Source organism: Macaca nemestrina, chromosome 7 (genome assembly GCF_043159975.1).
Source record: "Macaca nemestrina isolate mMacNem1 chromosome 7, mMacNem.hap1, whole genome shotgun sequence".
Classification (NCBI taxonomy): Eukaryota; Metazoa; Chordata; class Mammalia; order Primates; family Cercopithecidae; genus Macaca; species Macaca nemestrina.
Genome location: NC_092131.1, coordinates 158,974,186 through 159,000,384, shown reverse-complemented (window position 1 = coordinate 159,000,384; position 26,199 = coordinate 158,974,186). Strand labels below are relative to the sequence as shown.

At 37.8% G+C, this 26,199-nt stretch overlaps 1 protein-coding gene across 4 annotated transcripts in view; it reads right to left on the bottom strand.

Annotated features, from left to right (window-relative positions):
- LOC105491520 (ubiquitin protein ligase E3 component n-recognin 1) overlaps window positions 1-26,199 on the bottom strand; it is a 155,979-nt gene that overhangs the window by 73,477 nt on the left and 56,303 nt on the right. For all 4 annotated transcript variants that reach the window (XR_011606125.1, XR_011606124.1, XM_011758032.3 and 1 more), the window contains 13 exons: window positions 21,950-22,049; window positions 20,679-20,807; window positions 16,259-16,439; window positions 13,884-13,945; window positions 13,488-13,598; window positions 12,255-12,320; window positions 11,901-12,002; window positions 8,837-8,900; window positions 6,205-6,329; window positions 4,007-4,059; window positions 2,801-2,903; window positions 1,639-1,687; window positions 1,087-1,241 (listed from right to left, as the gene is read on the bottom strand). Coding sequence is in view for 2 of the 4 variants with exons in the window: in XM_011758032.3 (XP_011756334.2) it covers window positions 1,087-1,241; window positions 1,639-1,687; window positions 2,801-2,903; window positions 4,007-4,059; window positions 6,205-6,329; window positions 8,837-8,900; window positions 11,901-12,002; window positions 12,255-12,320; window positions 13,488-13,598; window positions 13,884-13,945; window positions 16,259-16,439; window positions 20,679-20,807; window positions 21,950-22,049 (1,300 nt within the window). In the remaining 2 variants the exon portion in view is untranslated. The remainder of the gene's footprint in view (window positions 1-1,086; window positions 1,242-1,638; window positions 1,688-2,800; window positions 2,904-4,006; window positions 4,060-6,204; window positions 6,330-8,836; window positions 8,901-11,900; window positions 12,003-12,254; window positions 12,321-13,487; window positions 13,599-13,883; window positions 13,946-16,258; window positions 16,440-20,678; window positions 20,808-21,949; window positions 22,050-26,199) is intronic.

Genomic DNA, 26,199 nt, shown 5'->3' with positions numbered 1-26,199 from the left:
GTATTGGGAAGTAAGCACTTTTGACCATACTGGTGAAGGGAAAGTAAACTGGTACAACATTTTTGGAGGCCAATTTGAAAACATCTACCAAAAATGTAAAGGCATATACCAACTACTAGGAATTAGTATGACAAATACACTCCCTTAAGTATGCAAAAACATTTGTATAAGAATGTACTTTTTATTGTTCTTTGTTACAGCAAAGACCTAGAAATACCTGAATGTCTATTAATAGGAGACTACTTAAACACATTATATCCATATGATGGACTATGCAGCTATCAACAATAAGTAGATCTACATGCGCTAATGTGCAATGATTTCCAGAATATACAAAACTTTAACAATGCTTATGTCCTATATAGCATACTGGGACTCAGGGAGAGAAATTTTAACTTGATTTCAAACATATCTCTACAGTTTGAAATTTACTAGAGAATGTATTTATCAGTGTTATAACAAAAATTGAGGTACACATAGGGTAATGACAGCATTTAGAACCTGTAGACCAACAATACTCAAAGAAAAAGGATTAGTTAGGCAGGTATAAATAAACATAGTGTTACAACTACCATGACGTGGCATAATTAAGTAACATGTATTTATCTATAACAGTAACAAGGAAAAATAGCTGCTTTCACTTTAGCTAATTCTCCTACCTCTATGAATAATTACACTTTTATCCATTTTACTAATGAGAAAATCATTATTTGCTCCTTAAATAGGAAGTGGAGAAACCCAAGACTGAAGTCTAGACCTATCTTCAAATCTTTATTATACTGTCTCCTTATAATTCAAGTAAAATTAAAAATCATGACACAATAACAACATGTCAATTTATTAGCATAAGTATGCCTGTTTTTGTTTCCATGGGTTTTATTAAACAGAAATGGTTCCCAAGAGTAAGGATGCTAAAAACACGAGAACATATCACTAAAAATTTGTGCTGTCTGTAAGCTATTTTTAATGACCCCTACATTTCCAGTGCTCTAGATGTGGTTCCAATTGAAGTTAGACCTGAGATCTTCTCCAGATCCCCAAGAACTCTAGGACTTGATGTAGAGAAAATATTTTGGGTAAACAAACCATTTGGAGCATTCCTTCAGTCCACAAGTTAGAATCTGTGTCTATTGCCCGCTCAAATACAGTCCTGAGAATGTACATCATGACATCACAGTTGAGAAGGTTAATCACTTTGCTGAAAGCAGGGCAGAATTCAGGAGGTGGTGGTGGTGGTAATGCTATAGGAGGTGGGGAATGGAGGGGGAAAGAGACAAACAGGTACATTTTTATTTGGGTTATCCTACATACTAAATTGCAAATGTCAAAAAATAATTGGTTACATGCAAAACAACACATGCTTTTTTGCTACTTTTCCAGCACTGAAAATATCAATGTTAAGTGTAATGTAAGTACTATATCAGTCACCCAAAATGAACTACATTTGCTATCAATTTTAAATTCAGTTACTACTGATATATACCATATCTTAATATGTGAATAAGAAGCAAAAAGCTCTTTGCACTTCCTTGAGCTGTCCACTCTCAAAGACCAACAAAAACAAAAAACTATATGCTTTGCTTATACAAAACCACAGAAAATAATCAAAATGAGTCAATTCAGAATCTCACTTTTTACCTTCATCTTTGTTTTCTTGTTTTCGCCTTTTCTTTTGCATATGTTCAGCCTATAAAAAAAAATCTGTCATTAAATATACTGCTTTGCAAGCATGAAACAAATGAAATACTTTAAAGCAGTCAGGAAAGACCCAACCACCTATTAAAATATTTTATATACTGAAGCATGTATTCAAAATGCCTCTTTGTCCTAGAAACAAAATGGTGTTCTAGAGAAAACTAATGCAAAATAGATGAGGAATATCCCTGGTCAAAAACTTAGTCTTCATTATTTTCTACTGAAAATATTTACTCAGTACCTATTATGTACGGGGTACTGTGCTATGGGCTGTAAAGTATTTACTTTATAAGGACAAAGCCAGACATTACCTTAACTAAGTGATCAAACTTAACATGATCCTTCATAGGACAAAAGGACGTATGTGCCAAATAATGAGATGTAATATATCACTTACATAGTATTCTTGCCAAAAACTGTTTAAGTTGAATCTATTTGGTACTCTATAGAAATGCTGATGTTATGAAAGAAAAAGATGCAAAAGAATTATCTTCTAAATTAAAGGAGACTATTGGCCGGGCGAGGTGGCTCATGCCTGTAATCCCAGGATGTTGGGAGGCCAAGGTGGGTGGATCATTTGAGGTCACGAGTTTTAGACTAGCCTGGACAACATGGTGAAACCCCGTCTCTACTAAAAATACAAAAATTAGCCAAGCATGGTGGCATGTGCCTGTAGTCCCAGCTACTCAGGAGGCTGGGGCAGGAGAATCACTTGAACCTAGGAGGTGGAGGCTGCAGTGAGCTGAGATCGTGCAACTACATTCCAGCCTGGACAAGAGAGTGAGGCTCCATTTCAAAAAAAAAAAAAAAAAAAGACTAAAGAAACATGACAATCAACTGAGGGTGGGATGATGAAGTCCATGATGCTTGATTGAATCCTCTTCCCAAGACAGCTATTAAGGACATATGTAGTATAATCAGGAAAATCTGAATATTGCCTGTATACTAAATAACATTATTGATTCAATTTTAATTCTTGGGTGACATAATGCCCTCTATTAATAAGAACCAGCATGAAACTATAGAAAAAGAAGAAAATTTTCTGTGGAGTTAGAAAGCATAAAGCAATTTAGGTTTATTTACTGAAAAGGATACTTTTTTCTACCTTGCTATGCTGGGTTTTGGAGTAATGATAGAAGTACATATTGAAGTCTTTCAATGATTCATCTTTTAGTTCATAAACTCCATGGCCTGATACACCTGGTTTCCTAAATAGATGGAAAATAAAAGATGAACTGCAGTGTTCTTGAAGCATAAAATACAGACAAAATAAAAACCTAAAAATTAATCTAGAAGTCAAATATACAGAAAAAATTATGTCTCATTTAGCTTATGAAAAATTCCATTCCAATAATAAAACTAAAAACCTACATTGTGAACATGAAGCCTAATAACAGCTAAGTTGTGTTTTATAATAGTGAAATTCAAACAAATATGGAGAAGTTTGTTTTATACTATCTAGAACTGATACCATGCCCTATCTCTAAACCATCTTAGAGATTTAAGAGTCTCTGATGCCTAAAGGTTGTCTGTTCAACTAAAGAACATTTCATTGACCTTAGGCACTTCACTGTCTAAGGTCATATCTAAAACAGTAGGGAGACATCATAACCTTAGTAATTTGCAAATGAAAATATAGTACTGAATCCTTTATATAGTACTACAAGGAAGATCATTAAGGTCAAAAGGAGTACTCCATATTTGTTCTAAACATAATAGCTTTTGGTTTCTATCCAATCTCTAAGTCGAATATTTCAATGAACATTACTAGATCATAAGAAAAGCTATACCCTATTTTAAAAGTTATTTGAAACTAGTAATGTATCTGTAAACACAATACTGCAACAGGTAGAAATTCACTATCAGTATCGAGTTTTCAAATTTCAAAGATTAATACAATCAAATTTTTATTTCCATTTTATATACTCAAATGAAAATATTATAAAATAGTTTTAATTCTACTAGAGAAAAATCCAAAATTAGCATATAAAATTTTATAGAATAAATGAAATTATGGGTTCAGATTAACGGGAAAGAGAGTATCAGAAAAGTTCATTTACTTACTATCTAAATAAATCATCTAATATCATAAATCAGTATTTCTTATTCATTTGTCAAAAACATTCATTTTTTCAACAAACAGGTGCTAAGTGTCTACTGTGAGCCCCTCACTGTCACCCTTTCTAATCTGTATTCCACTCTTATTCTTGGGAGTTCAGGTTAAGAACTTCAGAGCTTCTACAAAGTATCCAAAGTACAAGAACAAAGATCAATCTACCTTTTAGAATAAACATAAATATTAAGCACTTACTTAAATGTGGCCACTTTGTTTATGACATTCTCTAAGCCAGTTTCATTATTTTCCTGTTGAAACAATATTTTTGTCATTTTTACCTTCATATAATGACTTCCACTTCATTGTGAAGTGAAATACATTTTCAACTGCATCTCTGAAGTACTTGGTAAATAACTTTAAAAAGTTCAATTTCCACTATTAAAAAATTAGGTCTAAAACCAATTATCTATGTTTGGGAGACCAATTTCTCAAGGAAAGAGATAAGATGTATGTATAAACTGTTTAAGAAAGGTTATCTAAGTTTGCCTTCATATGTGTGTATAAGTACACACATATATCTATGGCATACACACACAGTATTACCAATACTTCAAAGAAAAGAAGCTCTTCTTTATGTAGTATATTCATCACCCCCATCATTTATGTACATGCCCATGCTATACTAATCCCTAAAACCAAGGTAACAAAATTAATGAGCTCCAACTAGTAATCTATAGCAATACACATGTCTAGATGTCCTAATCTACCTTCTGCAAATATAGTAAGTTTTTTTCTGATTGACCTGATCTTTTCCTTAAACAGGGAACACTATTTTTTTACAAAGTTATTTAAAATTAAGATAAGGACCTAGTCAAACTACTACAGTAAGCTCAGATTCCTGCAGTCTTGTAAAGATAAGAAATGTAACCTTCTTTAAAAATATATATACTTGGTCAGGTGCAGTGGCTCACACCATTAATCCCAGCACTTTGGGAGGCCGAGACGGGTAGATCATGAGGTCAGGAGTTCAAGGCCAGCCTGGCCAACATAGTGAAACCCCGTCTCTACTAAAAATACAAAAATTAGCCGGGCTTGGTGATGCACGCCTGTAGTCCTAGCTACTCGGGAGGCTGAGGCAGGAGAATCACTTGAACACAGGAGGCGAAGGTTACGGTTAGCCAAGATGGCAGCACTGCACTCCAGCCTGGGCAACAGATAGAGACGCCATCTAAATATATAAATATATATCTATTTTCATATTCATTCCTTGGCCGGACGTGGTGGCTCACACCTGTAATTCCAGCACTTTGGGAGGCCAAGGCGGGTGGATCACTTGAGGTCAGGAGTTCCAGACCAGCCTGGCCAATATGGTGAAATCCCATCTCTACTAAAAATACAAAAATTAGCCAGGTGTGGTGGCACGCACCTGTAATCCCAGCTACTCGGGAGGCTGAGGCAAGAGGATCGCTTGAACCCGGGAGACAGAGGTTGCAGTGAGCCAAGATTGTGCCACTGCACTCCAGCCTGGGTGACAGAGCAAGACTTCGTCTCAAGGAAAAAAAAAATGTATATATAGTGTGTATATATACACACACACACACATATATATACACGCACATACACACACACACACACACACATATACATATATCCCTATTCTACCTCTTTGGAAAGTCTTGACAGCACAGATAAGTATAATTATTTTTTAAGAATCATTTTTCTAATTCATATTCAAATCTCGGAGGGAAAAATATCAGACTCATAATCTGTAGGACTATTACCACAGTATCTGTATATACAAAAATACAAATACCATCTGTGGCGGTCATGGTCATGTGAATGCACCTTGCAGACATCTAATTACAGGAAGTAAATGACTGCGTGCCTCAACTGCTGTGCTCTGGTGAAACCAAGGCCAAGCTTCTCACCAGTCATTCCCAGACAATGAGCAAGGCAGAGGTACTCATGCAGGCTCATTCTGGGAGACATGGGAAGGCACAGATGGAAAGTCCATTGAAGCCCAGCAGTCTGGGATGCTTCTATTTAACTTTCCTTCCCTCTTTATTTCACTGGGAATCAGATTTGCATCAGAATCTGATGGCTCCCCTTTTCATTCCCAGATCCTTCACCATTGTCTTTAATAAAAATCTTAATGTTTTGTCACAAGATCTGCTTCTCAGAAGACCCAGATTAACACACCACCCAGTTTCAGTAACTCAGGAAGTTCCCTTTTTTCCTCTAGAGTAATCTTTATTTTAAAGTAAACAAAAAGTAAAGGAGTTTCTCCCAGAATTAAAATTTATACCACTAAAGGATGAAGGTGATTGGTTTACACCTATAAGGTAATAATATAGGACTTTTTGCCTAAAATTTTGAAGTAGTTTCCAATTAAAGAAAAAGAAAAATCTACCCCATCTTGAGGTAAATAGAGATAAAACCAAAATCAGACTTACATTCTCAGGTAAATTTTTGGCAATGGCACTGTGTGGCATAGGTTCAATGCAAAGCAAGTGAATAATTTCTCTCATTGTGACCTCTTCTTTGGTCACATTTCCCACTCCAGGTACATAACGCTCACCTAGTTCAAACAATTTAAAACAAAAAAAAAGTAGAATAATTGTTTTCTATTTAAATTTCTCCCCATCAGAAGCACTTACACACAGAACATTGCATTAAATTAAGTCTGTGAGAGAGGGGCAAGAGTTATTTGAATGTGTTCTCGCATCTGAACAAGAATCTATGTTGAAAGACAGAGGCAGAAAACTGTGACCTGAAGGAGAATCCAGGCCTTGTCTTAGCTTACTTAGACACATACACACAAACATACATACATATACATACACACACACATACTCACACATTATAAACAAGGCCCCTCAAATAAATTAGCATGTGTTTCTAACCCAGAATACATGGCTGATGGCATCTGAATGAGCAGTGGCCATCACTGAATAGCTTTTCTTTCAAGATCTTTCTCAATTTTGTCTCTACCTGTTATTTAACAAAGGACAAAGTGAAAACTGAAAAACAAAATACTTTAAAATGTCTTTATGTGTTAAATGACAAAACAGTAATACGTATTAAGAATGACTGGTGTTGTGAAAATGCCCACAAGGTCAGATTTCCATTTTGCATCACAATAAACTGCCAAATGAAGAGAGAAAATAGCTAAAATAAGTATGAGAACTCCACTGGTGTCAACAGCATCTAATTCCCATTGCCTTAAGAAAGCTTTACCATATCTGGCCTTATGTCACCACTAATTTTCAACACTACAGTATCTGTACGAAGTCCTATGATATCTACAATAGGGTTACAAAGAAACCCCTTGCCTAAGAGATTTGATGAATTCTACAAATTTGCCAAAGAAAGACTTTTTGTCAAGTGAATTCGTTTCCAACACATTCATTCCTCTTTACATTTGTAAAGCATTTTGTAATTTTCATAACTTTTCACCAAAAACAGTATCCCCTAGAATTTTAGGGCTAGAAGATACCTTAGAGATCATGTAGGTTACCTCCACATTTTACAAATCAGGAATCTGAGGCCCAAAGAATGCAACTGCATGCTCTTGAAAGCTGGTAGCAAGGCCAAGACTAGAGCTCCTGATTTTAAATCCAAATATTTTTCTGTTTCTTAATGATTTTCCACTATAGATCAGAAATATAATTTTTTAAACAAAACTGTTGACTCCTGAAAGTAACAAACTTACACTCAGGAACAGAGCAAGTATTAACTAAAAATCAAATCACAAGAAAAAAAACAATAAATTTGGGCAAACACAATAATAGTAAAATAACGGTAGGAATAATAAAACAGTAAAAATAAAACAGCAAAATTATACTACAATATTAGAAATTCTTCATATAGTACTCAAAGGACAAATGTAAAAATTTCCCTTGAGTTTTCGTAATTTGAAAAAGTATATAATCAATTTTAAAATATTTTACACATTCTTAATTTGCCCATTTTTTCCCATCTGCTTCTAACTGGCATATTCTGGACAGGAAGAGTTAGTAGCCTGGAAGGTTTAAGTCTCACTCAGCAATAAAGGCTTACTACCCTTTCTGCTGAAACATGTAGCTAGTCTAGCAACTAGCTCTCTGACAAACAGTAAGTAAAACTGAACCCATGTTTACAGACTTACGTAACAGCTAGAATCCCCAGCTAAAGAACGATTCAAACCAAACAGCGTTTGGTGCAGTAAAGTAAATAACAAAAGCCAGAATAAGAAGTCAAGAACAAAATGATAGCCGGGCACAGTGGCTCATGCCTGTAATCCCAGCACTTTAGGAGGCCAAGGAAGGTGGATCATGAGGTCGGGAGTTCAAGACCAGCCTGGCCAATATGGTGAAACCTTGTCTCTACTGAAAAAAAAAAAAAAAAAAAGTACAAAAATTGGCCAGGCATGGTGGTGCATGCCTGTGGTCCCAGCTACCCAGGATGCCGAGGCAGAAGAATCGCTTGAATCCAGGAGGCGGAGGTTGCAGTGAGTTGAGATCGCACCACTGCACTCCAGCCTGGGCAACAGAGCGAGACTGTCTCAAAAAAAACAAAAAAAAAGAACAAAATGATTGCAATGAATGTACCAGCTGGTAAAATCAACACAGACTATGACATAGCATATATTTGTACTTAATAGGTTAGAATGTAGTGTTTCTGCACCGAATATTTATATTAATCTCAACTGAATTATAAGACACATTTCTATGGGTCGATGTCATAACTTGATAGACATTATTTCTGGCAAGGAACACTCTTTTTCTTTTCTCTAAGTAACCTTAACAAAGCTAAGTATGACCAATATTTGCACAAAATTATTAAACAGAATGACACAATGAAAATATATTTTACTTAGACCTATAATATATATAAAAATTTTAGCACTAAATGACCTCCAAATTAGTCAAAACATTTACAAATCAGGTACTGAAAAATAAAAATGTAAAATCTGTACTTTTGCAAAGGTGATTTTCTAAGTGCAGTATTTGAATAAGGAGTAAAATGATCAATTATAGTTCATATAAATGGTCTCTCTAAAAAGTAACCCATGTTCTATTTCAAAACATTGTGTTTTAATCTTACCCACAATATAGATGAGGACCTGAAGCATTTCTTCTATTAGTGTATTATATTGTTTAATCAAATCCTATAGAATCGAAAAACAGTAAATTAGTTATGCAAGAACCAAAAACCTCCATAAAACATGCATTTCTGGATGAGACTCATGGTCCATCCAGTCTAGTATTTTTTATCCAGTCTAGTATTTCTGTGTGTGTGTGTGCACAGCACAAATAGTTACTTACAATCATTCCCTTTTTTGACATCAAATTCAACAATACCTGGCATATAATTGCCAAATACTGTCATCGTTTTCATTATCATTATCGCCCACATAGTCATAAATCAGCACACTAATGCTAATCTTCGGCTCTTCCTCTATTATTTGCTGCCTTCTTACCTGGGTTAGTGAGAAAGTGCCCTCAAATAGACTCCCAACAGTTATATGGTGAGAGTATCCTTCTCTAACACATCCCTCATTTAAACACTATTAAATCAGATACTGATTTTCACTAAGTATAAAACAACTAAAAATTAGCTCTGCAGTTTATATCCTATTCATGTTAGCCCTTTGCAAGTAACTTCTATTTTTTTCATTTAAAAAAATTTTTTGGCCAGGTGCAGTGGCATGTGCCACTGCTCCCGGCTCTCCTAGAGTTCTTTAATTCTTGAATTTGATTTAGAAATTGTATATGAATTATATAGAATTGTATAGTCAGGCGTGGTGGTGCATGCCTGTAATCCCAGCACTTTGGGAGGCCAAGGAATATGGATCACAAGGTCAGGACTTTGAGACCAGCCTGACCAACATCGTGAAACCTTGTCTCTACTGAAAATAGAAAAATTAGCTGGGCGTGGTGGCACACGCCTCTAATCCCAGCTACTCAGGAGGCTGAGGCAGGAGAATCACTTGAACCCAGGAGGTGGAGGTTGTAGTGAGCCAAGATCGAGCCACTGCACTCCAGCCTGGGCGACAGAGTGAGACTCCGTCTCAAAAAAAAAAATTATACATTTATTTATTATTTTTCCAAAGAAATTTTACTAGCAGGAGTAACTTCTAATTTGAAAGAATAAAATAATGTGATTTCATGAATTCAAAGTAGTTAAGGGCTACTTTATAGGTTGGTACTTCAAATGTTCAAACAATAAAGATGCGGCCAGGCACGGTGGCTCACGCCTATAATCCCAGCAATTTGAGAGGCCAGGGCAAGCAGATCACTTGAGCTCAGGAGTTTGAGACCAGCCTGGTCAACATGGTGAAACCTTAACTCCACTAAAAATACAAAAACTTGGCCAGATGCAGTGGCTCACACCTGTAATCCCAGCACTTTGGAAGGCTGAGGCAGGTGGATCACGAGGTCAGGAGTTTCAGACCAGCCTGGCCAACATGGTGAAACCCCATCTCTACTAAAATACAAACATTAGCTGGGCATGGTGGCGCATGCCTGTAATCCCAGCGACTGGGGAGGCTGAGGCAGGAGAATGGCTTGAACCCAGGAGTCGGAGGTTGCAGTGAGCCGATTGTGCCACTGCACTCCAGCCTGGGTGACAGAGCAAGACTCCATCACAAAAAAAAAAAAAAAAAAAGAAAAAATTAGCTGAGCATGGTTGCTCATCCCTGTAGGCCCAGCTACTCAGGAAGCTGAGGCAAGAAAATCACTAGAATGGGAGGCAAAGGTTGCTTTGAGACAAGATTGAGCCACTGCACTCCAGCCTGGGTGACAGAGTGAGACTCTGTCTCAAAAACAAATAATAAATAAATAAAATAAAATTTGTATATTACCTCTGAGACAACAAAGATAAAAAATACCAATGTCATTATAGATGTACATAAATAGGACTTAAATAGGACTTTTTTCTGAGAGCAATTTGACAACATGTATTAACAGCCTTAAGAAAAACATGTTGTTGGCCAGGCACAGTGGCTCACACCTGTAATCCCAGCACTTTGAGAGGCCAGGGCGGGCGGATCACCCGAGGTCAGAAGTTCGAGACCAGCCTGGCCAACATGGAGAAACCTATCTCTACTAAAAATACAAAATTAGCCGGGCATGGTGGTGCATGCCTGTAATCCCAGGTATTTGGGAGGCTGAGGCAAGAGAATCGCTTGAACCCGGCGGGGGCAGAGGTTGTGGTGAGCCAAGAACGCGCCATTGCACTCCAGCCTGGGCAACAAGAGCAAAACTCCATCTCAAAAAAAAAAAAGGAAAGAAAAACATGTCATTTTATCTACCAAATCCACTTCTAAAAATGTGTCTTAACAAAACAGAGAAGTATTTAAATCCTGAGCTACAAATGTTTGTAAGACCAACCAACTAGGAAGACCTCTTCAGTAACAGACTCCAAAGTATAATGCATCAGATAGTGCAATCCTATATAGTCACCAAAATTGATATAACTGTATATTTATTTCATGACAAGAAAAAAAAACTGCACAATATGTTGTTAAGCATAGGAAGCAGATTACAAAACAGCACAGACAGAATGATACAATTTTTGCTTTAAAAACAAGCAAGACACAAACTTTAAAAGTGATCATTTCTAGGAAGCAGTGTTTTTCATGTGATTTTTTGTTAATCTACATATTCTAATTTTTCTAGATTAAAAAGATTATATCTGTGCATATATATGTCTGCCATATGTATACATGTCATTTCAGGAGGTATGGTTAAGAAATAACTTAAAATATGGCTAAATATGACTGAAATAAAATATGACGGCCGGGCGCGGTGGCTCAAGCCTGTAATCCCAGCACTTTGGGAGGCCGAGACGGGCGGATCACGAGGTCAGGAGATCGAGACCATCCTGGCTAACACAATGAAACCCCGTCTCTACTAAAAAATACAAAAAACTAGCCGGGCGAAGTGGCGGGCGCCTGTAGTCCCAGCTACTCGGGAGGCTGAGGCAGGAAAATGGCGTGAACCCGGGAGGCGGAGCTTGCAGTGAGCTGAGATCCGGCCACTGCACTCCAGCCTGGGCAAGAGAGCCAGACTCCGCCTCAAAAAAAAAAAAAAAAAAAAAAAAAAATGACTAAAATAGCAACAATATGTTCTTTAAAATTAATTCACAGAATTTACAGGTTGTGTACCTGGTCTTTTGTAGATAGGGTCTTGTTAAAAGCCTCGGCAAGTTCATACCTCTGAAGTACCAATAACAAGAACTTATTGGGATCCATTAAAGATGCACCAATCTGTGAAAGAAATACAGTATCACATTTCTTGTGTATTATATGGAGAAACATTTTGTCTTATGTAGGACTGTCAAAAATTATAAAGTAAGTTTGCAGAAGATAATGTAGTAGTCCCTTCTATTTCTATGTGTCATATTCAGTTTAACGGTGAGAGTGTTTTAAGTTAAAAATTATTAGATTATCTTCTCTTATTAGAAAGAATTCAAGAAGGAAGATGAAGACACAAATATCAGAAACAATTTAAATAGGTACCTGAAGCATGATGATATCTTTATCATACATTTCTTCTCTGCATTTAACGTCTTGGTAATAAAACACCTATAAAGTAATAGGTAGAATAAATGCTGAAAGAATTATTTTATTTCAAGCAAAATTCTCAAGAAAACCTATCCTTTAAACTTTCTCTAAGCTAGAAACCCCTAAAAAATCCTTAGTGGCAAAAAATAAGTTGCAAATCTATGAATCATTTAAAAGGACTTGTGAGGATGAAGTGAAGAAATAGGGCATGAAATCACTTCGGAGTTAAAAATGTTCTATATTAGTTATTACTCTCACGTATAACAAGGGAATTTATTTTCCCTAAGTTTAAAATACCTACTTCAATAAAAACAAACCAATTTCTACACTCAATCATAACACCATTTTTCTTTTCTTTTTTTTTTTTTAAATTTAATTTTAAGTTCCAGGATACACATGCAAGACGTGTAGGTTACATAGGTAAATGCATAATACCATTTTTCTTCCAAGTGATAACAAGACCTACCTCTCCACCTTTTAAGAAATGCAAGGCCGGGCTCAGTGGCTCATGCCTGTAATCCCAGCACTTTGGGAGGTTGAGATGAGTGGATCACCTGAGGTCAGGTGTTCAAGACCAGCCTGGCCAACATGGTGAAGCCCCATCTCTACTAAAAACACAAAACTAGCCAGGCATTGTGGTGCACGCGTGTAGTCCCAGCTATTTGGGAGGCTGAGGCATGAAAATCACTTGAACCCCGGAGGCAGAAGTTGTAGTAAGCCGAGATCACACCACTGCACTCCATAGCCTGGGCAACAGAGTGAGATTCTGTCTCAAAAAAAAAAAAAAGAAAGAAAGAAAAAGAAAAGCACTACTCCATATTTACTCCCAAATAGAAGAAAAAATTACAAAGTGGCCTTCAATTAAGACAGATGGTGGGAAGACTAAAGGCCTCTAAGTAAGGTAATTCTCAGAAAAGAACTATGTTAATGGGGAGGCCTCTGGTGTTACTACTGGCTCTCACCTAATTTATCACACAAGCATCCTAGTTTATAATTCAGATGGAATACACAGTAAACAGGATAGGAGAAATGTCTATATAGTTCTTAGAACATTCGTTTCTAAGAGTATATACAAGAGAATAGTAGCAAACACTTAGTAAAATCTAGGAACATAGGGTAAAATTATATAAGAGAAAAAAATTAGAAAATGAACACATTCATAAACATGAATAATAGGCTTTGCTGTACCTGACTAATAAGAGACAGTCCATTTCTTCGCCACATCTCAGCAACAACCTGGGCGACCAACACCAGACAACGTAAAGGATATTCCACTAGTACCTCTACTTGAAAGTCCTCCTGAAATAGAGTGAGGTCAATTTTATCATTTCTCACAGAGCCTGGACGTGTCTCCAAGATACGGCACTACATATTATTCAGTTTTCTCATGTGTAAAATGGAAGAACTTGATCTAGATGACCTCTAAGTCCCTGTGACTCAGATTACAATGTACTATATGAAGATGCAAAATTACTAAATGGGAATTATTCAGGTGGGTTTCCCCTTACTTTCCTTCTCATCCATCACCCAAGAGGTATTCAGAAACAGAACATAAGCAAATCAATACTTAGTAGAATCACTTACAAAAGACACAAATTCATGTAGTCTTGAAACAGCACCCAGCCTGCTTAAACGTACATGAAGACCTAAAGTTAAAAAAAAAAGAGAAGATGAGAAAACAAACCCAATTTGTTAATCAGTTAACTCATCAAGTTTAGAAACTTGTGCGATTTGATTTGGCTGGGCGCGGTGGCTCATGCCTGTAATCTCAGCACTTTGGGAGGCTGAGGGGGGTGGATTCACCTGAGGTCAGGAGTTCAAGACCAGCCTGGCCCACATGGTTGAAAGCCCGTCTGTACAAAAATACAAAAATTAGCCGGGTCTGTAATCCTAGCTACTTGGGAGGCTGAGGCAGAAGATTCACTTGAACCTGTGAGGCGGAGGCTGCAGTGAGCCGAGATCATGCAACTGCACTTCAGCCTGGGTGACAGAGTGAGACTCCGTCTTGGGAAAAAAAAAAAAGAAGAAGAAGAAATTTGTGTGATTTAAACGTATGTTTACTGAGTTTAGAAGTGACACTCTAGAATGCAGACTACTGATCTCTAATTTTGAAACACAGAGTTACTAACATATTTAAAATCCTATACTGTGCAAGGTGTGCTCATACCTTATACAAAAATAACAGTCTCTCAAGATATCTTTATTCTGCTTTTAGCCATGTATCAAAAGAAATGAAAATTAATCTAAGTATTTTTTAATAAAAATAGAAGCAATATAAAATCACATGACGTCAATTATGCCATATACAAGCATTAACTCAAAATGGATCAAAGACCTTAAACACAGGTTTAAATATAGGTGCTAAAACCAAAAAATAAAACTCATAGAAGAAAACATAGGGAAAGGCTTCATAACATTAGATTTGACAATGAGTTTTTTGGATATGACACCAAAAGCACAGGCAACAAAAGAAAAAAATAGATAAACTGGACTACAACAAAAACTCCTGTGTATCAAACGAGACCATCAACAGGGTAAAAAGGCAACCCACAGAATGGGAGAAAATATTTGTAAATCACATATCTGATAAACAGCTAGTATCTAGAATTATATAAGTAACTCCAACTGAACAGCAAAATTAAACCCAATTTAAAAATGGGCAGAGCACTTGAATAGATAGTTCTCCAAAGAAGATATACAAATGGCCAACAAACATGTGAAAAGCTGATCAAAATCACAAAATCACTAATCACTAGGGACATGCAAATCAAAATCACACAAAATCACTTCATATCCATTAGAATGGTTATTATCTAGGGGAAAAAAAAAAGGAAAAATAGCAAGTGTTGAAAGGATGTAGAGAAACTGGAATCCTAGTGCATGCTGGTGGGAACGTAAAATGGTACAGCCACTAAGGAAAACAATATGATGGTTCCTCAAAAAACTAAACATAGAATTACCAAATGATCCAGCAATTCCACATTTGGGTATATACCCAAAATACTGAAAGCAAAGACTTGAACAGATACTTCTACATCCATGTTCACAACAGCACTATTCACAACAGCCAAAAGGCAGAAGTAACCCAAGTGTCCATCAATGGATAACTGGATGAACAAAATGTGGTATATCCATACAATGAAATATTATTCAGCCTTTAAAAAAAAGGGAATTCTGACATGTATTGCGACATAAACCTGAGGACACTATGCTAGGTGAAATAAGCCAGTCACAAAAGGACAAATACTGTATAAGTCAACTTATAATAGGTACCTAGAGTAGTCAATGGGTAAGTATTGTTTAATAATAATAATATTATTCTATTTCAGTTTTGGCAGTTTCATTCTTAGAAGATAAAAAGCTTTTGGAGAAGGATGGTGGTGGTCGTTGTAGAAAATGTGAATATACTTAGTGCCACTGAACTGTACACTTAAAAATGGCTAAAATGATAAGCTTTATGTCATGTACATTTTCTTATCATTGATAATATAAATATATACACTTCAGTAAAGATATTTTTTAAAAACCCTGACGAATGGCCAATTTACATGGAAATGCAAATGATTAAGGAGAATCTATGATTTCTTCCTTTTAATGAATGATAAAGAATGATAGAGATAACACACTAATGAAATTGGTCAGAGAGGAGGTTTAGAAACCAGCAACCAGATTTTATTATATTTAAATTTGGGTGGGAGATGAATTACCACGTTAGTCCGTAAGTACACACTATAAGGATCCATAAGTCAACCCAGACAAAACAAAGCCCAGGTAAATAAGCATCTTTAAACAGGTGTTCTAGTGGCAGCTCCCTGAAGGGCAGTGACAGCCCTTAACTGTAGTATCTGACCTGAGCATGTCTGAACATACCGAGCACAGAACAAAAATAGAAATGATTCTACTAAATGAGTATCTAGAAACAAAGCTAATAGGTATATGCAAAAAGAAAAAACACTCACCAGCAAGGGTCCTAGAGAGTGGCAGATGTATGCTTACAAGATCCTCAGATACTCTGTAGGACTTCGTTTCCAAACTATGTCCACACAATTGTACTATTGTCTTGCTACTAGATATGAAACTGGTACTGCACCTCATCACAGCTTTGTGACATTCTTTATAAGCCACAAGTAAGAGTTCTTCCTAAGAGGAAAATAAGAATACAAAAAGTTGACAAGTTGTCTACTTCAACACTCCTTTTTTCTTTTGAGACAGCCTGTCCTGTGGCCCAGGCTAGAGTACAATGGCGTAATCACAGCTCACTGCTCAACCTCCTGGGCTCAGTTACCTGAGGTGATTCTCCCACCTTAGCCTCCTGAGTAGCTGGGACTACAGGCACGTGCCACTATGCCCAATTTTTGTATTTTCTGTAGAGGCAGGGTCTCCGCATGTTGCCCAGGCTGGTTTTGAACTCCGGGGCTCAAGTGGTTTGCCTACCTTGACCTCCCAAAGTGCTAGCATTACAGGTGTGAGCCACCATGCCCAGCATAACATGCATCATTCAATAAATATTTACTAAATATGAGTGGAAAACTGTTCTATGTATTACTAAGTCTACCTCCACAGGATCTGCAAACTTGCAGGAAACATAAGATATACCCATATATGCACTTATAATCAAAGTAAAAAATAAGTACCATGTAAATAGTACAAACTAATTGCTCTAAGAGGGGGGAAAAAAGAACCACAAAGAACTGGGAAGACATATTTCTGAAAGCAGCTTCTGATGGGCCCTAAAAGAATATGCAGAATTTAAATATGAGGAAAGATAAGGAGAAGATGGCATTCTAAGCAGAGACATAGAATAAATAAAGACAAAAATAAGAGAAATACAACTCCTATTCAGGCAGTGGAGAATAAAGAGTAGATAAATGAAACAATTTATGGATGAAACAAAGCATTTGAACTGGAAATATGCCTTGGCACAGGCATGTGAATACACTGAGGGAGTCTGCAGTGTAATGAGGTAGTCAACACACTGCTTCAAGAAGAATAAATGTGGGTCATTTAAGATAATAGATTGGAGAGGATAAAGTTAGGAGATACAGAAACCAACAGGAAGATGACTATGAAGTAAAGTGCTAAGGATCTGAACTAGGATGGGGCCGTCACAACAAAAAAGAATGAACCCATAGAAAATGATTAGGATTATAAAATATATTTGGGATTAGGAAGAATAAAATCTGGGTGACTATAGCAGGAAGAGAGAAGTTAAAGACCATTCTTTTAAGACAGTGTTTCTATTTTTATCTTGAAAAAGGAACTCCATGGTCAAACAGATGATTTGGAAATGTCCCTCTCAGAAATCAGCATACTGACTAACTAAAGGGTTTTAGAAATTCATTAGTGGCTGGGCGTGGTGGCTCACGCCTGTAATCCTAGCACTTCGGGAGGCTGAGGCCCGCGGATCACGAGGTCAAGAGTTTGAGATCAGCCTGGCCAATAAGGTGAAACCCCATCTCTACTAAAAAATCCAAAAAAAATTAGCCGGCGTGGTGGCGCACACCTGTAGTCCCAGCTACTCGGAAGGCTGAAGCAGCAGAATCGCTTGAACCCAGAAGGCGGAGGTTGCAGTGAGCCAAGTTCGTGCCATCACACTCCAGCTTGGGTGACAGAGCGAGACTCCATCAAAAAAAGAATGAAAGAATGAAAGAACGAAGAACGAAAGAAAGAAAAGAAGAAAAGAAGAAAAGAAAAAAGAAAAGAAAAGAAAAGAAAAGAAAAGAAAGAAGGAAGGAAGGAAGGAAGGAAGGAAGGAAGGAAGGAAGGAAGGAAGGAAGGAAGGAAGGAAGGAAGGAAGGAAAAGAAAAGAAAAGAAAAGAAAGAAATTCAGTAGCTTTAAAAACAAAAAAACAAACAAACAAAAAACCCTCTTTTTGTTTAACCTAACATTTCTGAATCTTACATGAACCCAGAACACTTTTCCCTTCAAAACACCTGCTAACATTGAACATACAGAATATAGTGGCTCTGAGATTTCCTACATGGATGAATTTAATAGTAATGTCACTAATAAAACAAGGATAATCAAAATGAGAAAATACAAGTTGGAAGTAGAAGGAAATGATGACAGGTCCATTTAAAATAGTCTGAGTTTGAGGCCAGGTGTGATGGCTCATGCCTATAATTCTAGCACTGTGGGAGGCCAAAGAAAGAGAATCACTTGAAGTCAGGAGTTTGAGACTAGCCTGGGCAACATAGAGAGACCTTGTCTCTGCAAAAAATAGAAAAAAATTAGCTAGGTGTGGTGGCATGTGCCTGCAGTCCCAGCTACTTCGGAGGCTAAGGTGGGAGGATCACATGAGCCTAGGAGGTCAAGGCTGCAGTGAGCCATGATAGCGCCACTGTACTCCAGCCTGGGTGACAGAGTAAGACCTTGTCTCACACACACACACACACGTACACACATGTAAGATCTAAACAAGAATGTCTGGCCCACAAACAGAAGTGACACTGTAGCTTAGGAAAGTCATCCCTATGAACTTTTAACTAAGTGGTAGAAATACAAGAGAAGAGAAAATAATGTAAGATATACACACATACATTCATATCATCAAAGTAAAAAAATTGGCCGGGCGCGGTGGCTCAAGCCTGTAATCCCAGCACTTTGGGAGGCCGAGACGGGTGGATCACGAGGTCAGGAGATCGAGACCATCCTGGCGAACACGGTGAAACCCCGTCTCTACTAAAAAAAAATACAAAAAACTAGCCGGGTGAGATGGCGGGCGCCTGTAGTCCCAGTTACTTGGGAGGCTGAGGCAGGAGAATGGCGTAAACCCGGGAGGCGGAGCTTGCAGTGAGCTGAGATCCGGCCACTGCACTCCAGCCCGGGCGACAGAGCGAGACTCTGCCTCAAAAAAAAAAAAAAAAAAAAAAAAAAAAAATTTTAAGTACCATGTAAATGGGACAAACTAATTGCCCTAAGATGGCAAAGAAAAGAATCACAAACGATTAGGAAGACATATTTGTGAAAACATATTTCTGTAAGAAAGGGAAGAGAATATTGGGGAATGTCTCATTTAGCAGGCAGAAGGCACCAGAAAAAAGGCAATCATTGACCGAAATAGATAATCGATAATGTATTAGGATAATGCACGTTTGTGAAAACCAGACGGAAAGTTTCAAGAAGATGAAAGTACTCAAGAAAATACAATGCTGCAGACAATTCAAGGAATATGGAAACTAAGGAAAGACCCCTGAATTTGGTTACCAAATGGATCCTCTGAGATTTTTTTCTAAATGCAGTTCTTGTCAATTGCTAAGGGCAGAACCCAGACTGTAAAGAAGTGTTAGGAGCTACAAGTGAAGATACTAAATGTAGATTACTTCAGAAGGTTTGGAAGAAGTCAAGATGAAAACACACACCTTTGCTTCATCATCTAACAATTGTGCATGCCCTCCATAAAAGTGAGCGAAGCCAAAAAATACGTGCTGTGCTTGCTGGACAGTATTTCCTGTGGTGATTGTACTAAAAAGCTACAGTGCTAGACTAAAGTCTACCACATCTGTTGAGTATGGCTGCCACTCTGAACCTGTGATCAATTGCTGGTGGTGAAGCAGAAGAGACTATAGTTCACAGGGGTGCAAACGCAAGAAAGGAGGCTTATATTATCGTTGTTTTTAAAAATAAGGGAGTCCTGTGTGTTTACAGACAGTTGACTAAAAGAGTAGGAAACACAAGTCCAGATAATTCAGGAAGCTAACTCCAGGAAAAAGTAATAATAAGTTAGAACCAACAGCCTAGGTAAAGGCATTAGACTTAGAAAGAGACAAAAAGGAAAAGACCAATAGTGAAGACACAGAAAAATTTAGTCACTGAATAGGTTATGGTAACAGATACAGAGAAACCGGAGATGATGAGGGAATTTAACTTAGATAATGGCAATTTTCTCAGAAAATAAATAAATGAGGTCATCATTCTTAAAGGGAATCTAGGGTGGGATTATATAAAGATGGTTATAGTCTAAAATTGCTACTTAAGGAAATACATTAGTTCTATTTTTTGAAACGAACACATATAACAAAGCTCTTGAATGAATAATCTACCCCTCTCCATTCTTGGAGTATTTAAAAGTCTAATATGGTTCTAATTATATTATTATGCATATATATGCATTTTCCAGGGAATAAACGTGTATAAATACATATATACACATATTTAAACCCTGCTATTCCCCAAAATAAGCAAAACTGCCATAAGGCACATTTTCTACTCAAGTATATACAGTTTCTTCCTAAATTTAAAAAGACAAATTCAAATATGTAAAAAACTACTACAAATAATAAACACTTTACATCAAGGAAACTGTAACATATAACTATACTATTAATAATTACTAAGAACTTAAAAAGGCACTGATCCTACTAACAAATTTCACTTACATCACAAGCACACCACTCTTGGAACATGAGTAAAATATTCTTCAATTGCATCTGTATAGCAATGGCAGCCTCCCAATCAGGATCCACTTCAATGTGTTGCCCAACCTGTCTTCGGATTTCTTCCATACCCTGCAATTAAAAGTTGGTCAACATATACCTATTTGAGCCCTCTCTCTTTGCTCTGCTCTTAGCAAAATATAAAACTGTCAGGATTCATAACATTTTTAAATGGTTGTTACACTGGGTCAGAATGCATGGATTCAAATCCTAGCTCACAGATATATGCTCAGGGCTAGAACACTAGCTGCAAAGCACAGGTCTGTCTGGTATCTCTAGCTGTGTGACCCTGGGCAAATTATTTCTAAGCTTGGTTACTAAATGGATCCTTTGAGATTTTTTTCTAAATACAGTTCTTGTCAATTGATAAGGGCATAAGTCAGATTCTAAAGCAGTATTAGAAGCTAAAAAAAAAAAAAAGTATTAGAAGCTAACAAGTGAAGATATTAAATGTAGATGAATTCAGAAGGTTTAGGACATGTCAAGATGAAAACAGGCACCTTAACCTCATCACCCAACAACTGTGCATGCTTTCCATAAGGGTGAGGGAGCCAAAAAAAAATGTGTTGTGCTTGCTGCACATGCAAGTAACCCTTCCATGTAAAATGAGAATATTAATAGTAACTACTTAATAAGATTGCTATAAGGCTCAAAAGAGACCATGCATGAAAAGTGCTTACTACACATTTATCACATGGTAAGTATTCAGTAAACATTAATAGAAGTAGCAATAGTAGGCCGGGCATAGTGGCTCACGCCTGTAATCCCAGCACTTTGGGAGGCAGAGGCAGATGGATCATGAGGTCAAGAGATCGAGACAATCCTGGCCAACATGGTGAAACCCCATCTCTACTAAAAATACAAAAATTAGCCGGGCGTGGTGGCAGGCACCTGTAGTCCCAGCTACTCGGGAGGCTGAGGCAGGAGAATCACTTGAACTCGGAAGGCGGAGGTTGCAGGGAGCCGCGATCGCGCCACTGCACTCCAGCCTGGCGACAGAGCGAGACTCTGTCTTCAAAAAAAAAAAAGTAGCAACAGTAAACTAAGGTGTATAAAAGGATCTATCAAAACAGGATGAATGAGTCAATGTTTAAATCTTGTTTCTACTTTGCTAAATTCTTTCTTGTATTAAAACCAAAATCTGCTTTCAAAAGACTGGGGTTAAATTTTTAAAAATAAATTTATCTTACTGATGTACAGAAAAATGATCATACCTGCATACAGGTAAGAATCTTCAAAAAAGATCGAAAACCTTCAAGGAACTGCATTCTTAATCTTTCTGTCCATATTGTGGGTTTGCTGATCAGGATATACCTATCGTTTCAAGAAAGAAAGAAAGATTTCACTTCTCTATTTTGAGATAATTTTAAGGTTCTCAGGGTTATAGACAATGTTGATTTATAAAAATTATGGATTCTAATTTCTCACAATAATTAGAAGATCTGAGTAGAGCTAAAATTATTTATTCTGCCTTATTTTAAATACAACCAGTAAAACATGAATGCTTTAGAAGAGGCAAATATCAAGCTAAACCTGACTTCATACACTACATTTTCAGAGGTTAGTCTGATTAAGTGAACCTAGAACTGACCAAGCCTGTCACAGCTAACTCTGGACAACCACAGTACAGATTCCCTAGAACTGTGCACACCCATCACCCAAAGGGCCAGCTGAAATTCTTTCAGCCTCAGGAAATTTGGAACAGATTTTCTACCTCCAGTGTTTCATAAACCACAACTCGGAAGAAGGATGTAAGCACCTGTCATCTTGACTTGCACATCAGGATGTACTAGTTTCAAGAGATAAACAAACTCATTTTAGCCTATAATTTGTATGATCAATATTTCTTTTGGCTATAAAGACAATGACTGGTTTCATATACAACAGGAACAATGTTTATCATGAAATGAGTTGTCAGGAAGTAATTATTAACAAGTATTAAACACTATTTTGCACTTGACCAATGAGAATAAATTCCTGTTATATTGCAGGTATTGGGAACATAAACATGGACACAGCTGTCCTGAAGTTCATAGTATAGTGGGAAAAACAGATATATATAGTAGACAGAAATTCAATGTTAAACACTAAAATAATATATAAAAGAAGTAATGTATGGCTCATGCCTGTAATCCCAGTACTTTGGGAGGCCGAGGCAGGCGGATCATGAGGTCAGTAAATTGAGACCATCCTGGCTAACACGGTGAAACCCCGTCTCTACTAAAAACACAAAAAATTAGCCAGGTGTGGTGGTGGGCGCCTGTAGTCCCAGCTACTCGGGAGGCTGAGGCAGGAGAATGGCGTGAACCCAGGAGGCGAGCTTGCAGTGAGCCGAGATCATGCCACTGCACTCCAGCCTGGGAGACATAGCGACACTCCATCTCAAAATAAAAAAAAAAAAAGAAAAAGAAGTAATGGAGGTACATAAAGACAAAGCAACAAAGAAAATATATTTTTTTGAACTGTAAAGATAGGATTGTGGTTTAATTTTTCTCACTCTTTAGATACCATTAATATGTAAATGTACATTAAAAATACAATCATCAAAGAAACTTAGCAAAGATTAAATTCAAATACACGAATTACCATCTAAATCTTTCCTTTAAAGTAAAAGATAAAAAAGATTAAAGTTTAAAATCTGTCACACTGAACAAACGGCATTCATGTTTCATTGCTTTCTAGAGCACTACTACTCAGAGTGTGGTCCACTAACCAGCAGCATCAGCCTCACCTGAGTACTCTTTAGAGATGCAAAATCTTGGGCTCTAATCAGATCTGCTGAATCAGACCTCCCCCTGCCCCCGTATTTTTTTAAAGTTGACTTTACTCTGTTGCCCAGGTTGGAGTGCAATGGTGCGATCATAGCTCACCACAACTTCAAACTCTCGGGCTCAAGTAATCCTCCTGCCTCAGCCTCCCTAGTAGCAAGACTACAGGCACGTGCCACCAAACCTGGCTAATTTTATTTTTTGTAGAGACAAAGTCTCACTATGTTGCCCAGGCTGGTTGCAATCTCCTGGCCTCAAGTAATCCTCCCGCCTCAGCCTTCCAAAGCACATGAGTCAACACAATCAGCCCTAGAATCTGAATTTAAGGAAGCTCCCCAGATAATCTGCTTCTGCACAGCAAAGGAAACTATCAACACAGTGAAGAGACAACCAATAGAATGGGAGAAAATTTTTGCAAACTATACATCTGACAAAGGCCTAACAGCCAGCATCTATAAGGAATATAAACAAATTTACAAAAAAAAAAAAAATTAGTAAGTGAGGCTGGGCGTGGTGGCTCACTCCTGTAATCCCAGCACTTTGGGAGGCCAAGGTGGGCAGATTGCCTGAGCTCAGGAGTTCAAGATCACCCTGGGCAACATGGTAAAACCCCATCTCCACTAAAATATCTCTACTAAAATACAAAAAATTAGCTAGGCATGGCAGTGTGCACCTGTATTCCCAGCTACTCGGGAGGCTGAGGCAGGAGAATCACTTGAACCCAGGAGGCTGAGGTTGCAGGGAGCTGAGATAGCGCTACTGCATTCCAGCCTGGGTGACAGAGCAAGACTCTGTCTCAAAAAATAAAAATTAGGCCGGGCGTGGTGGCTCAAGCCTGTAATCCCAGCACAGCACTTTGGGAGGCCGAGACGGGCGGATCACAAGGTCAGGAGATCGAGACCATCCTGGCTAACATGGTGAAACCCCGTCTCTACTAAAAAAATACAAAAAACTAGCCGGGCGAGGTGGCGGGTGCCTGTAGTCCCAGCTACTAGGGAGGCTGAGGCAGGAGAATGGCGTGAACCCGGGAGGTGGAGCTTGCAGTGAGCTGAGATCCGGCCACTGCACTCCAGCTTGGGCGACAGAGTGAGACTCCGTCTCAAATAAATAAATAAATAAATAAATAAATAAATAAATAAATAAAAATTAAAATCAAAAAAACGGGGGAGGCCGGGCGCAGTGGCTCACGCCTGTAATCCCAGCACTTTGGGAGGCCGAGGCGGGAGGATCACGAGGTCAGGATATCGAAACCATCCTGGCGAACATGGCAAAACCCCATCTCTACTAAAAATACAAAAAAATTAGCTGGGTGTGGTGGCGGGCGCCTGTAGTCCCAGCTTCTAAGGAGGCTGAGGCAGGAGAATGGCGTGAACCCAGGAGGCGGCAGAGCTTGCAGTGAGCGGAGATCGCGCCACTGCACTCCAGCCTGGGCGACAGAGCAAGACTCTGTCTCAAAAGAAAAAAAAAAAGGTGGGGGAGCAAAGGATAGGAATAGAATAGACACTTTTCGAAAGAAGACATACATGCTGCCAACAATCACATTAAATAAAGCTCAACATCACTGATCACTGGAGAAATGCAAATCAAAACCACAATGAGATACCATCTCACACCAGTCAGAATGGCCACTATTAAAAAGTAAAAAGTAACAGATGCAGGGAGGCTGCAAGGAAAAAGGAATGCTTATACACTGTTGGTGGGAGCATAAATTAATTCAAGCATTATGGAATACAGTGTGACAATTCCTTGAAGATCTAAAAACAGAAATATCATTCAACCCGGCAATTCCATTACTGGGTATTCACCCAAAGGAATATAAATTGTTCTATTATAAAGACACATGCACACATACATTCATTGCAGTATTCACAATAGCAAAGACATAGAATCAACCTAAATGCCCATCAGTGATAGACTGGATAAAGAAAATGTGGTACATATACACCATGGAATACTATGCAGCCGGAAAAAGAATGAGATCACATCTTTTCTGGGAACGTGGATGGAGCTGGAGGCCATTATCCGTAGCAAAACAATGCAGAAACAGAAAACCAAATACCACATGTTCTCACTTACAAGTGGGAACTAAATGATGAGAACGCATGGATGCATAGAGGGGAACAACACACACTGGGGTCTATCAGAGGACTGAGGTTGGGAGGAGGGAAAGGATCTGGAAAAATAACTAATGGGTACTAGGCTTAATACTTGGGTGACAAAATAATCTTAACAACAACCCGCCATGACACAAGTTTACCTATGTAGCAAGCCTGCACATGTACCCCTGAACTCAAAATAAAAGTTAAATTAAAAAAAAAAAAAAAAAAAGCAGCTCCCAGATGATTTGCATTCACATTAAAATCTGAGAAGCACTGATCTAGAACAGAATTTATTTTTGGTTTCTAGCCATCTCACATAGCTCATGAGTGACTTCTACAAATGACTTATCAAGAAGATATGAGGAACTGGAACAAACAAAAGGGTAAGGAAGGGAAGGAAAAGAAGTTTGTAGATAAAAATAGGTGGCAAAAGCAATGGGAAAAGAGGGAGAAAGTGTGGACAGGGTGAGACATTAAGGGAGTGATTTGGTTTGAGAATGTGCTATACTTTCCGGAAATGGAACAAAGGAACAGGTTGGAGTAATAAACAATATTTTTCTCCTCAATAGAACCAAGGTTCAACTCTTTTCTAAGTTG